This window comes from Vanellus vanellus, assembly GCF_965231255.1.
Source record: "Vanellus vanellus genome assembly, chromosome: 5".
NCBI classification, from domain to species: domain Eukaryota; kingdom Metazoa; phylum Chordata; class Aves; order Charadriiformes; family Charadriidae; genus Vanellus; species Vanellus vanellus.
The window spans coordinates 56,389,631-56,404,097 of NC_138910.1; the positions used below are offsets into that span (position 1 = coordinate 56,389,631).

General features: G+C 41.2%; 1 protein-coding gene across 1 annotated transcript in view; it reads left to right on the forward strand.

The window, feature by feature from the left end:
• Positions 1 to 1,633: 1,633 nt before the first annotated feature.
• The window catches only part of CRB1 (crumbs cell polarity complex component 1), a gene marked incomplete at its 3' end in the record, with an annotated part of 110,729 nt that continues 97,895 nt past the window's right edge, over positions 1,634 to 14,467 (forward strand). Inside the window, exon 1 of the mRNA XM_082483578.1 lies at positions 1,634 to 1,721. Within this exon, the coding sequence (XP_082339704.1) occupies positions 1,646 to 1,721 (76 nt within the window). The 5' untranslated portion in view covers positions 1,634 to 1,645. The remainder of the gene's footprint in view (positions 1,722 to 14,467) is intronic.

Genomic DNA, 14,467 nt, shown 5'->3' on the forward strand with positions numbered 1-14,467 from the left:
CTACCCAATATAAATAACAGTCGTAAATTCATGTTGGCACGAACAGTCTGCTCCCTACTCACCTGAGGCCTTAAGCATATGCCTGACTTTAAGTCTGTGCTTAGTTCAGTTAAGTGTACGTGTAAAATTAAATGCATTATCAAAGGCTTCCTGAACTGGAGATTAAGATTCCACTGAATTGTCAAGGAAAAAAGACAATACCAAATTTATTGAGCATTACCTGTTTTACAGTACTATAACAAAGCAATGGCCGAGCAGATTTTTCAGGGTTGTTCCTGGGTTTGGGAACACCTGGTCTCTGCACTGTGGCAAGGAGAGCGAGCGAGAAGCCCTGAGGGCCAAGGGCCAGGAGGGCTGGTAGAAGTGAAGGTGACGGAAAGAGGAGATGGACTGCCGGATAGGTTGCCATGTCTTTCTTGGCCTCAGAACCTGAATGATGCTACAGCAATCGTTGTTATGGTATAGCTTACCTGTAAACATACAAACTGAATGCCTGGGTTTGTAAGGTGCCAGAAGGCCAAAGTTTGTACCGGGATGGTATTATCTTCAGATAAGATAATATCTGCTGCTGGGGCTGGCGCTGCCTTCCTTCCTTTTCCCTTCTGCTAGCCCAGGCCAAGGCTTCAGTATCTGTGAACAAAGCTGTAATCAACAGATGGGGCATTAGACACCGAGACACCTTTGGGCAGAAACAGGGCACCGCCTGTGCCATGCAGCGGTGAAGAGCCACAGTGCTGTGCTGCCGTGGCCGCTGGGGAAAGCTCCCCCGAGTACGGGCAGACTCATTGCACTTGTACCAGCACCAGCCAGCTCTGGCTAGAAAGAAATGGAGTCCATCCCCTGCCCCCATCCCTTTCTCTTGCTGATCTTACCTTCTGAATCTGTAACTGACTGGTTTCTCTACGGGCGGTTCAAAATTACAACACAACCTGATGAAGCCCACAGGACCTGTGCCAGCTGCTAATTATTATGCTTTTTAGTGCTGGCAAAAGCATTTAAATCCAGCATAAACAATAACAACAAAAACAAAACCGAAAAAAAAAAAAAAAGATTGTGGAAGAGAACCGGCTAATATCTAACTATAAAAAACTATATTGAGAATGGGGATGTTTCATCTTTTTACTTCATGTGCTAATGAGGTAAGATACAGAAAAATGCAGTAAGCAGAAAGTGCTTGTCAGCTGCCTTCACACAAGAAAGCACAAAGTGTTTATATTACGAACCAGGAGGAGTATGATGTAATGGAGGGTTAGCAGAAGATAATGTGTGATGCCTTTTGAAAGATTAAAAGGGCTTTGTGCCTTATGAGCTGTGCGGTGTCAGCCAGGCAGAGCGCACCGTTCACAGCACGGTTCTGCAGCAGAGAGCCGGGGAAAGACTCCAGTCCAGCTCGCAGACAAATCTGCACCAGGTTTGAAAAATCACTCGGACCTGCCAAAGTAAAACCTTAACAAGCGCAACTGCCTTTTGAATCAAAGTCTGTAGGTTTGCAGTGAACAGGCTGATGGGGGGCACAGGCGAAGATGGCTTGTAGGGGACTGGGTGCCTTGGGTATTACCTTAGTTTCAGAGATGAGGAGAAAGCAGTGAGCATCAGCACCAGCCCTTTGGACAACAGACAACTCCGCGGAGGATGTCCTATCAAGATGAATATGGCTCATTCAAGAATTAACTCTCTACTCATCTTCTACCTCGGTTTTTTGCTGCTCGTTCATTTAAAAAGTAAGATTTGCCCTTTTTCTTATTGTTCTGACATGTCCTCTGGGTAGATGGCTAGACGTGCGCTTCTAACAGGAAGCTTTTGTTGTCAGAAGGTTTTAAAAATTTGATGGAGATGCCAAAAAGATTTTGTCCATGAAACTAAGTTGTATGAACTCGTTGCATGATAGCTTTCCTGATCTTTATGCTTAAACTTTTCTTTTTTTTTTAATGAAGAATGAAAGCATGTTTAATACCTTGCTTCATGTATTGAAAGTATAGCAATAAAATGTTCTGTTAAAACTGTACTTATGCTTTAAAGTCTGCGTTTTGATACTATTCATTCAGTAAATTTAAACCTATCTGATTAAAATCTAGACTAATTTATTCTTTGCTGATGCTGTTCATGTTATGTATTTTAGTGGCACCCACTGCTTTATTATATAAGCATTTTTAATTACAACCTCTAGAGAAATCAGCTATTAAACAACTGTGATATATTTGGTTTTCTAAATATCTCCATTATGAAGGAGTATAAAAGTCCAACTATTTTTATAAATATTCTAGGCAAACTTCCACATAAACAGAAGTATGCAAAATATTGGAAGTCACAATGGGTTTCCTTGATAATTTTGTCAGATGGTTGAGAGTAAATACAAGCCAAGGAGGCTAAATGGCCTCAGCTGGTGAGGCTGATATATGTTTATGAAAAGCAGGAGCTCTTGAACATGTTTAAAATGAAGACAGGCGGGATGTGTGTCTGTCTGAGGAGTGTGTTTGATTTGTGTCTGTTAAATGTGAATCACAATAAGACAAAGCTTTGAGCAGCTGCCATTAAACAAGAAGACTTGGCATTAGCGTACAGTGTTGTGTAATCTGGGTCACCTTCTGTTGCTGCATCACTCAAATTGTTACTTGGACAGTTTACAGCCCAACATAAATTAAAGTCTGAAAAGCAAACAGATGCAGTTGGATCAACCAGCACTGAAAAAAAACCCAAACCCCCCATACTTTAAGATGTAGGAGAAAATACAGAATGTCACAGAAACGTTGTTTTATCCTAGTAGTCGTCTTCTTTGGGGATGTACTGATGTGAATCAGGGAAGCCAAAATATTCTTTCTAAATTAACTCGCAACAGGACATATCGTGAAAAAGAAACGAGAATGGATCTTCCACTTTCAGAAAGCAATTTTTAAAATCTGTATACTGTAGGATGAACAACCAGAAAGTCCCCGAGACAGAGCCTGTTGTCTAATTAAAAGAAAGTAACAGGAATGGTGTTAGTTAAGAAAATTTCATTTGTCCATGAGGCAGGCAAATTAAAACAACATATAAAAGCTTTGGAAATGGAATAAAAAGTTAAGTGCTTATAAAATTAAAAAGGTCACATTACCAATATCATAGAGAAAGAAAGCACTGCTAGAATGTAAACAAGAAAACAGCCCCCCAAGAATCAGTTAAAAAAAGAAGAGAAACAGAAGTTTTGTCTTTGACCTCGGGGTCTTGGGTGAGCTCTGCTTAATGCAGGATGCCAAAGGAAGGAAAAGTAGTTGTATGTCATTTTGTGCCTTTCCCTTAGCACAGTTGGCTGGGATGACATTTCAGATGTGGCATGAGTTTTCTCTGGGTTATGGCCATATGGCCAGTCTCAAACAAGAGGCTTTTCAGCATTGGAGGACTCTCCTTCTCAGGTAGATTTGTGTCTGTCACAAACTGATGTGATACAAATTGATATACCAGGATGGAGCAGCTACAGTGGGAGCCGAAATCAGCTCAGGAACATATCTGTATCTATCGATGCGGTGCATTTAATGACCTTGACAGGTATTTCCTCTCAAGAAAGTTTGTATGCCATTTGAAACTGCTAACAATTTCTGTTAATAAAAACATAACCGTGAACAGATAAAACAGAAATAGAAGCAGAAGAATTGACTGCAATCAGTTCCTTACTTAAAAATTAAAGCTGAGAAAGACCAAGATAGAAAAGCTCAGGAGAAAACAGAACAAAGATGATTGCTGATATTTATAAAAGTTGTATCAGCCGTTATATTTTTAAAATCAATGTAAAGGACTTGTCTTCCCCCAAAGGATTCTAATCTTAGGTCCTGCTTAAAGATTTCCTTATAAATATTTATTCTAAACAGCTTGGGAAATAATAGTATTTAGAAACCAAGGCTTCCTAAAAACATCCCCTCATATAACTTTTTTTCAGCTTATCCATTTTTCTGAGATGAATAGAGGTATGCATACACTGGGAAATGCCCCATACAAACAGTAGATCTTGTAGTAACAGTTGCAATGAAATTAAAGCATTTTTCAGGAATGTTGCTACATGAAAACAAAATATTCTACTATGGCATAACATGAATATGTTGAACTAAAAAGAAATACAAAGTTGTTTAAAATAATTTTGCACCCTCCTATTTGTGAAATAGCTTGTGTGGTTTTTTGAATATATTATGAGACACTCTTCTTTAATTCCTGTACCACACTAAATGTTGAATCGATGGTAAACTTTTATTTAAGTCTTCTGGCTGCACATAAATCTTCTATAAAGCTGAAGAGTAAGGTATTAAAGATTGTAGTCCTGTCACTTGTGGTTCCTTTGGAATCCATCGGATAAGTAAAAAGGGTATTTTACAGTTATTATCACTGACAACACAATCCCTGTACAGCAACAGGGATTTCAACCTGCAAATCACAGCCTTGCTACAAACAATATCTTTTTTTTTTATTATTCCAATTGCATAAAGTGCTTTTGGAAAGACTATTTGTAATTAATTTAGTCTACTGGAGCCCCACTGTGTGATGCTGTCAGGTGCAACGCCTGTACAAATACGAATATGGGTGCTCAGAAACACATGTACTTGATAAAAAACCAGGCATAGTTCCATCCTGCAAAGTTACGTTTCCAAAAAGATTGTGGGCTTAGTCCTTCTTGGCATGGTAAGAAGGAGCCTGTTGGAGAGCCCTTGATGCCTCTCTGTTTGTACGCTGGGGCAAGAGCATCCATCAGGTTGCTCTGATGTTTGGTACTCTCATATCCCTGAGGTGAGGGGGTGCTGCTGGTGAAGGTGTGGAGATGGTACACCCATCCAGGGGCAGGATTTCTCTGCTGACAGGCAACGTTTATCCTCATTCACATTCTGTCTTCTTGACATCACCACAGAGATCATCACCACAACTATGCTGCAACACAGCAAGCCTGTGGAAAGGTGTGGGCAAATTGTAGCCCCAAATTCACGTGCTACATGTCTCTCGGGGCTCTGCAAAACACATATTCCACAGGCTATTTCCTTCTCACACTGGCTTACTGATGGAGCTATGAATCAATTAAAAGAAAGCTGTACCTTCTTTTCTTAGTTATCCTGTGCCTCTTTCTCTGTTGGAAATTTCTGTTTTGTTGACACTGGTAGATTTTATTTTATTGGCGCAAAATGAAATCAGATAAAATATACTAATTATTTTTCCATTGCCAGTCATTACTTTGTAGACCAAAGAGTTTCTCCAACCCACAGGTGCTCAATTCTTATATGTGGTATTATATAACTATTTCATAATTCCCTGCATTTTTTTTTACAATCTCCAAAACACAAAACATGAAGAAGGTGTCAGACTACACAGAACCAATTATTTTTGCTAAGGGACTCTCTAGATACAGAGAGAGTTTGAGGCTTTGTCTGAAATTGCAATCATATGAGTATGTAAAGTAGTATTTCCCATTCCCTTTATGTGAAGGTAGTGGTACGTATCTGCAAATTAGAATCATAGAATCATTATGGCTGGAAAAGACCTTTAAGATCATCAAGTCCAACCATTATCTAACACTACGGGGCCCACTTCTAAACCATGTCCCCGAGCAGCATATCTAGAAGGCTTTTAAATACATCCAAGGATGGCAATTCAACCACTTCCCTGGGCAGCCTGTTCTAGTCTTTGATAACCCTTTCAGTGTAGAAGATTTTCCTAATGTCTAACCTAAACCTCCCCTGGTGCAACTTTATGCTATTTCCTCTTGTCCTATTGGTTGTAACTTGTGAGAAGAGACCAACACTCACTTTCAGGTAGTTGTAGAGAGCAATAAGGTCTTCCCTCAGACTCCTTTTCTTCAGACTAAACAACCCCAGTTCCCTCAGCTGCTCCTCATAAGACTTATTCTCAAGACCCTTTACCAGCTTTGTTGTCCTTCTCTGGACCATCTCCAGCACCTCAGTGTGCTTATACTGTGGCACCCAAAACTGAACACAGTACTTAAGGTGCAGCCTCGCCAGTGCCGAGTACAGTGGGACAATCACTTCTCTAGCTCTGCTGGCTACACTATTCACGATGCCGGTCAGGATGCCGTTGGCCTTCTTGGCCACCTCGGCACAATGCTGGCTTCTGTTCAGCCAGCTGTCAATCAACACTCCCATTTATGCCTTGTGCCTTTGATTACCAGTATTGTATGCAAGCCCTCAATACAAGTTGGTTTTGTATAGTGTATTGCAAAGGTAATTTGTTTCCATAAATTATACCAAATGAACTACTTACAGAAAATTAATCTGGGGGGCATCCAGAGATCATCAGCTCTGTATGAGGAGGGACCATGAACCATTATGTACAATAGTTGACAGGAAACATGTTCCAAATCCAGAAGAACATTGATAACTAATTGCTGCCATATTATTGTCTAACAGGAATTGCCAGCATATAACTCTGGGCAGAGTTGCTTAAGAAACAGAGGAAGAGAGATTATGATAAATACAGGTATATTTAGGCATCTGTTTTGGAAGTGATTCTGTCTAGGGTCAAGTCCAAGTTCAGAATTCTGTCTAGGGTCCAGAATTCTGTCTAGGGTCAAGTGCAAGTTCAGAATCTTTTATCTTAATTCAACATCCAACAACTCACCTTTTTTTTTTTTTTTTTTAAACGGGCTTTACAATTGATTAACTATCACTAATGCAGAATTATCTTCTTTCCCTTTTAGTAAAAATTCAGTAAAAAAATATTTTAATTTCAAAACTATTTTTCTCCATTTTAATGAGTTCATGACCTTTCAGCAGAGCTGAAAAAAATACTGTTTACTTCATAACAGTTCCCCCAAATGTTCATAAATTAAGAGTGGAATTTACTTTGGTATTGCTGTTAATGTGAGCAAAGTATCCGAGCTTTACTTACACCCCTTTTCTGCCCCTCTGAGATGTTGGTACTACGCAATTTTTCCCCATGGACAAGATCTTTTAATTTACTGCAACTATTCTCATTACTCACACAACTTCTAATTACTTCTTAATTACTGTGTTAGGAATAAAGCTCTGCTTATAAAGAGATTTGTGGGTTTGCTCATTGCTGCTCATCCCTCGTGCACACTCAGATGATGCAAGTAGCTTTCCAGCAAAGTATTGTTCGGATGCGCATTTGATGAGTTCATAGCAGATTGGGTACTTCAGCAGGTCCTCATTAGCCTGTTGTGGAGCACGGTGCCTATCAGAGCTGCAATCAGCATTGCCTGAGCACAAGCACCAGGAGCCCCGCAGCTTTCCCTCTGTCCTAGCTGTCATACGTTGCATCGATATCGTATCAAAAATGAAATATCTTTCAGATGTTTGCCATCATCTTAAGCAACAGCTTCTTGACCCAATTGTAGGGTGCCGGGGCTTGTTTTTGCCATTTCATTTATATATTTTACTATGGATAATGTCTCCATCTCTCTAATCAAAAGAAATCCTAAGAATGTGAAGTAGTAATCCTATAATTTTTAAACAAGGAGGTAACTTCTGCAAGCTGGATCCATTTGCGTAAAAGTGGCATTAATAACATCCCAACCACACTGTATTCTTAACGTGCTACACCTATCGTTCCAGTAGCAGAGCAAGACTACCTGGTTACAGACAGCCTCTCTGCTGTGCGCTTTGTGAAATGGGAACTGTCGAGACTGAGAACGTCTGGAGGTTAAACATTTCCCCACGTCCTGTCTTAGTCATCCAGAAATTACAATGCAAGAAATCAGCATCTTTGAAAATTTAGCCCTCAAATGACATTGATTTTGTCAATATGATGAAACACTGAATGATGTGTTCACGGTCAAGGAACAGAAAGGGAATTCTGTAGCAAGGACAATGATCAGTCTCTATAAGCGGGTGTTGTTTGTGACTGATGACCTATTAGGAAAGAGTCCAATGGGAAAGAAAGGAGGTTGGGCAAAAGGGGGGTTTATCACTCGTGCTCAACCAGCAGCACAGACCTTGCACAGATGTTGAAACACTGATATGTTGTGCAGCATCAGTGACAATGTACCAAAGAAACTGATACTGGAATGTTAAAGTATGTCATGCCTGTCAAAGGTATCTCAGTGCAAAGTTTACATCTATATCTATCCACGCACACTTTTTTCCCCCCTGTGTTACCTTTGATGAACTTGGGATACCTGGGGAGTCCTGTCCCAGGGCAGCTCTCTATGCCTTTTACTCTCTGCAGGAGGAAACTCAGGAAAAAAATAACGCTGTTTAGACAATGCTCAAATCTTGATCGCCAGATTGAGTACTTGCCTATTGAAAAGCTATATGGAAAGGCAAATATTTTGCTGTTATGTGCTGAAAGGAAAATGACACAGGAGGGTAATCAATCCACGCTTCAGCACTGGCTATATCCAGTTTTGAGTGCTGCTGTGAGCGGGAGAGAGGCAATTAGGAAAATGCTGAAAAGGGACAGCAAAAATAGGAAGACATTTAGAAAGATGTGCCCCGTGAGAAAGGGTAATGGGAAGAGAAGCCTGAGGGAGGACACGATTACAGTCTTACCTACACAAAATTGAATGGCAATCAAGGAAAACGACGAGATCGGTTGCTCCCTGTGACCTTTGGAAGGGCAGGCTCTGCAAAATAATAGATTCCACATGCAGAAGGGAAGATTTAAGTGAACTTTCCCGATTGAAGGGTAATTACATCTTGGTAACAGAACTTTTTAATGAATGGGTTAGATAAATATCTGTCAGAGATTGTCTAGACTGCTGCTGCACAGCTGGTGTTACACAGATGAAGGGCAGTCAGCACCACCTTGGGGGTGATCTGTGAAGATCTCCGGTGGTGGAGCCCCAGAGAAGCACGTCCCTACTCACCCCAAGGGCTGTGGTGGCACTGAGGCTCTGGGAAGCTCAGGCACAGCTCCTGGGCTGGGCAACAGATGGCTCCTTTCCCTCCTGCACCACAACTTGAGGATTACCTGCTATTCAAAACAAAGGCAGCCCTGAACCCAGCCCCGTTTGTCACATTAACAACAAAATTGTTGCCTAAAGTACAGTTAGAAAATAGTTCACTCTCATTCTTTGAGACATCGAGTACCTACTCTTAATTTTTGGTACCCTAGGCTTTAAAGAAGGACTTTGGCTATTGAAGGCACTCATTTCGATGGGAATAGATAGTACCCGCCATGCTAGAGATCGTGTAGTTTGATTTCCAGATTTTTGAGTAAAATCACTAATCTTTTTACTTGCAATTTGAGTATACTGGATATATTGGCAGTACAATGCAAGAAAATCTCATTAATGAATGAATTATCAGTAGTATAATTTTCATGGTAAAAAAAACCTGAAAAGGAATTGGAAACATGGATTGCCTGCTCAACCTAAATTTTACAGCCAGCTTCTCGCTCCATATAAAAACGCGAAGCAAGACTGGAACCTACTGCACCAAACAAATATCAGGAAATTCCTAGGAAACTCTTTTAAGTGGCCATTCTGGACATGCTACAACAAATTAACATTGTTCTAGGAGTCTTCACTCTGATGCTTCATCTAAGAGAAGTTTGACATTTTATTTTTATGAGAATAAAAATCACTTATTTATAAAACATTACATTTTTAAAAAATATACGTATATGTCCTGCCAGCTACCAAGCAATAAAAGAATATGTGTTAGTTTATTTTCCTTAACTCCTGATATTCAGTACGTTCCCTCTAATAAATAAATTAGAGAAATAGCAATCTAAGTGCCTTTGATCCTGCCTACAGGGGTTTGCAGCAAAAGACCTCTCAAGGATACTTCTACTTTTTGGGTTTTTTTCTAATTCACATCTCAACATTAAGAAAATCATTTAGACAATGCCTCAGTCTCCAGGCAACCTGGATTATTCCCTTTGCTCTTTGTGGTGTCCCAAAAAGGAAAAAAAGGTCCTGATATTTACATTTTCTAAGGGAAGTCTTCAAACCTAATTGACTCATCTAGAGTCACAGACAGTAGGCAGCAAATAGATAAATGGTACATATTATTTTCTAGATTGATGTTACAGATTAATTTGTTGGTTTTAGAGGCTGACACGTTTAATCACTTCTCATTGTACTTTTCTGTTTCCTCAGCCGTTCACAGTGCCATAATGTACGAAAGCCCTCTCACACCAACAAATAGCAAAAAAAAACCCCCAACCCAACCAGAGAAACCTTTCTCCAATGAGATTCTTACATTTACTTTACATTGATTATATTTTATTCACCCATAAAATGGGTCAACAGGAAATTGCATCTGTCTTTTGACAAATACTCCAATTGACAACACTTCTCGGCAGGCAGCCTGACACGCGGTGACACACACCGCGCAGCTGCCACTGGAGCTCTAAAGGACTCCTCCGGGCTGAGCAAAACACGCTCCTCTCCAGGCATCAACAAAGCAAAGCTGCAGTTGCTGCTGCAACTTCGGGGTTAGGGCGGCTTCTGCCTGCCTGAAATCTTACCGGCGGGGACAGAAATCAAAATATTTCTAGGGCTAAATATTTCTGTGGGTAGAAAAGGGGCATGGGCTGCTAACCCGTTGCATACAGTGTCCCTGCTCCAGCAACTAAGGATCAGGGCACTTGCCTGGTGCATCCTTCTGTGCTGGGAAGTGCTGTGCTTGAATAATTGTGGCTGGGGTGGATGCTCGGGGGAGAAACTCCTTGCTGCTTTTTCCTGCTCTTGCTTGCCTGCCCAAGGCTGAGCATACTGGAATTCTGTTCCCTTAACCTTTCCTTGAATAATGAGACAGACAAAGCATCTTTAATTGCATTAGTCAGGGAGTCTGCAGACAGGATGCATTCCTTCGAAGTGCCCTCAATCAAAGCGATTGAGGTCGAGATCGAGTTTGTGGGTAAGCAAACTAACCTGGGTACCCCAACCTAAGCACTAGCCATGGACACGATGGCTTGACGTTTCCTTTGGGGGCAGTTTCCGAGAGGTACCACTATTTTCCTATATTCTGGGACTACCAAAGGCTGACTCCCAGGGGAGCTATAGGAGTAGATGAAAGGCGGCATACATTGGTCACGCTCTTCCCTTGACAGTTCCTGTTCTCCCTTGTTGGGGTTTCTAAGAGGGATGGTACAGAGCCCTTCATTAGCTCTTTGTTCCACAAGGAGGGCCCTAGCTCTGAATTTGACCGACACACATTTCTTCCTTTCTTTGAATGTGAGCTAGAGGACTTTGAAAACAATGTGATTTGACAGGAAGCCAAAGCAAGGACTTGGAAAGATAGACAGTCATCAGTCTGCAAGGATCCAAGCAACTGCAATTTAAGTAACCTGCACTGACGGATTACTCATGGCAGGAAATCCAAAACTCTCACTGTAATAATATAGCCTTGAAAAGACGTCTGTGTACAGCAGTAGCTTCAGATGTGTTTTGCTAAGCTTTGTGGCAATTTGTAGGTACTTAAAAAGCAGCTGTGGTACTGCTCCCGCTATGGCTAACCGTCCCTGAATCTGAACATGGTCAAATGTCCACACAGCTGAAAGAAGAGATCAGGCTCCGTTACCAGCAAAAAGCCTGCAGCATAACTCACCAACCTCCTAACAGCTAGAAAGAGAGCCCCTGAGAGTATGTTTGAACTAATACGTGTCACCTTGCGGCTGCTTGGACATCAGCCACCTCTGATGCAGAAGTGGTGTAGTCGTGTTTGCACTGTGCTGAATGCAAGCTCGTGCTGCGAGGCAGAGCGTGTTAGATCAGGCGCTGTGCTGTGCTAATTCAGCTAAATGGCACCTGCATCAGAGCTGGCCCGAAGCATGCAAAAAGGAGTTCTGTCTGCACCCATCTACCTATACCTTGTTATTTATACAGGCGTCTTTCCAGGGTGTCTTAAATGCAAGCAGGCAATACTAAATGTACCATGGCAATCTGCTGGTGAAGCCATTTTGGTGGGGTGGAAGAGTAAACTGGAGCTGAGAATTACATACAGGGTTCAGGAAATGTTAATTAGGCGCCACGTGAGATGCAATTCAATTGCAATGGCCAAGATATGGCCACATGGCACATAGTTCATCTTCGAGTCCGCTGACTACAAGAGCTGCAAGAAGGGCAAAAACACTGCTGACGTCTGACACGGTGTAAAGAAGTCCTAACTGTACCTGCTGTTCTCCAGCAGCCCCTTCCCTTCCTTTGATACTGTCATGGATAAGGTACAAAGAGAGGAGGCACCAATCTTGTAAGATGGGCAAACAGAGGCTGCATAACAAAAGAAATGAGCAACGACAGGGAGAGAAGAAGCCAGAGAATGACACTGATATATCAAAGATTACATCTGAGCTATTGAATGGGGCAAAAAAGCATAAGGCCTTTGTAGGCTCTTCCCGTCCCTGTTCAATCTAAAAAGCAGAAGTTAAAACAATGTTGAAAGTAAAGCTCCACTTTGATTCCTACCTTAAAATGTAGGAAAATATGAAAAATGTGTTTGTGGGAATGATATTCCAAGCCTCTTTGATGACTCTCTGTATATGTATTTGGAGCAGTATATATCACGACAGCAGAATGCAAATAGGTGCCTCTACAATGCAACTGCAAAAAGAAAATATCCGGCCAACATTTTGTAGGACCCACCAATTCAGACTTTCTAGCTAAACCCATCCCTTCTCTCACATTAAATACAGCTGACATTTGTAATTCTTTATTCACTACTAATGGTACCGAACATTTTGCAAGCCTCAGTCCATGTAAAAACGCCCTCTGCTTGATAAAACAAGAACTATCGGTTCTGTTCTCTCTTGAGTACGTCTTAAATGTCTGATCCAATTTAGTCTAACATCTACCCATTTCGGTGCTCATGGAAAAGTACAAGAAGAGTAAAGTGACTAAAATCAATTGCCATTTTCACATTCAAAAGGCTGTTTCCAAAGAACATTGGATTTCCCGAAGAACAAGTAGACAACTCAGAACTTCCACCGCTGTCCATGGCAGTAAAGTGACTGAGAGGTGTTTGGAGCAAAACTTTCATGGGATTAAACAGGAGAAGGAAGGATTGGCACTGAACACCTTCGAAGAATCCAGATAAAAATCTTTCCAGCAAACAGACCGACCTAATGACCTGACAAGTGATGGAAAGAAGTAAAGGGATAAGATTCAGTTCTGCACACACAGCAGAAAAAAACAGATCTACTTCTACTACATCACTTCTACTATAGCCTAAAAGCCATAAACACTCCTTCAGATACTGTATTTTGTTTGGGGAAGCGCCCACCAGTTCATAGATTCATATGGGCGCTTTCTGTTCCCACAGATCTCTGTAGGCATTCTCACTGCCCGGTGACTGAGGAAAATAGCTTGCAGTATTCCCAACCATCATTTCCAAGCTGACAATGGTTTTGGTGCAGTAAGATATACATATGTTGTAGGTACTTCTGATATTCTATGAGCAGCATTCAGCAGAGTTCATTTCAGTTTTAGTTATTCTGGTTTAACTTTGATAGTCCACCTGTTTCAGTGAAGATGTTGCTATGCTGTGTCCAGTCAGGACCAGCATGGCTTTGCTTTCCATAACCAGAAAGTTTGTGGTTGTAACCAAGAGTTTCTTTTCAAGTAGAAGGAGAAAGATGCCTTTTGACATACTTGAGATGCATCAGAAGTAGGACTACATCCTTTAATCTTAATTAAAGAATTTGATTGGCTGACGACAATGACCTCTGCTTATTTTATCCCAGCTCTTAAACTTTGAGGGAACTGCATTCTTCATTACTGCTAAAAGCAAATGGAGACTGTTATTACCCTTTACAGGGATTTTTGTGCTACAGATAAGCAGTAATCAGAAATGTGTTTGCATGCTGAATTGCATCATTGCTTCTTTGGGCTAGCATAGAAACATGTTGTTCTAGAGGAAACACAACAACTTGCCAACACTATTTAATTGTGCCTCAGTTTCAGACATGCTCCATCAACTTTTCTACAGGCAGGGGAACCCTTCCCTTACTTTTATTAACATAACTGCAAACATCCAGAGAGCTGAGAGACTGATCTTCCTGTCTTCTTTTAACCCTGCACATCTTTTATGCCATGGCTCTGAATCAGCCTGAAGAATTCCGGGTCTTCGTGGGTGACTGCTTCTTTTCTGCAATCACTGATGAGCACCAACACTTCCATTAACCACAGGCATGTGGTTACACATGCTTACAGTAAATCTGGCTTCCCAGAAATAAAATCATTATAGAAAGTTCTCAGAAGTAGATGTATCATAGGTAACGGGTGTTGAGCTTTCTGCTCTACTTGATGCAGTTTTGAGCAAGTAGGTTGGGCTAGACGATCTCCAGAAGTCCCTTCCAGTGCCGTCTATTCCATGTGAGCCATTTTCAGTTTAGCTTAGCCCATTACTACAGCGCTGGTATAGCAGTTATTTCAGGGAGTATATCAGAAGTGCTGTCCAACCAAGTCAGGAACATTTATTACCGTTCAGTTATAAAAAGATCATTAGAGTTTGTGGGGAGCTGGTTAGTGTCAGGAAAAATTGGGAAGTGGAAAGCGTGAGGAAGAAGACTGCAAAGTATATCTCAGACTCCTTTT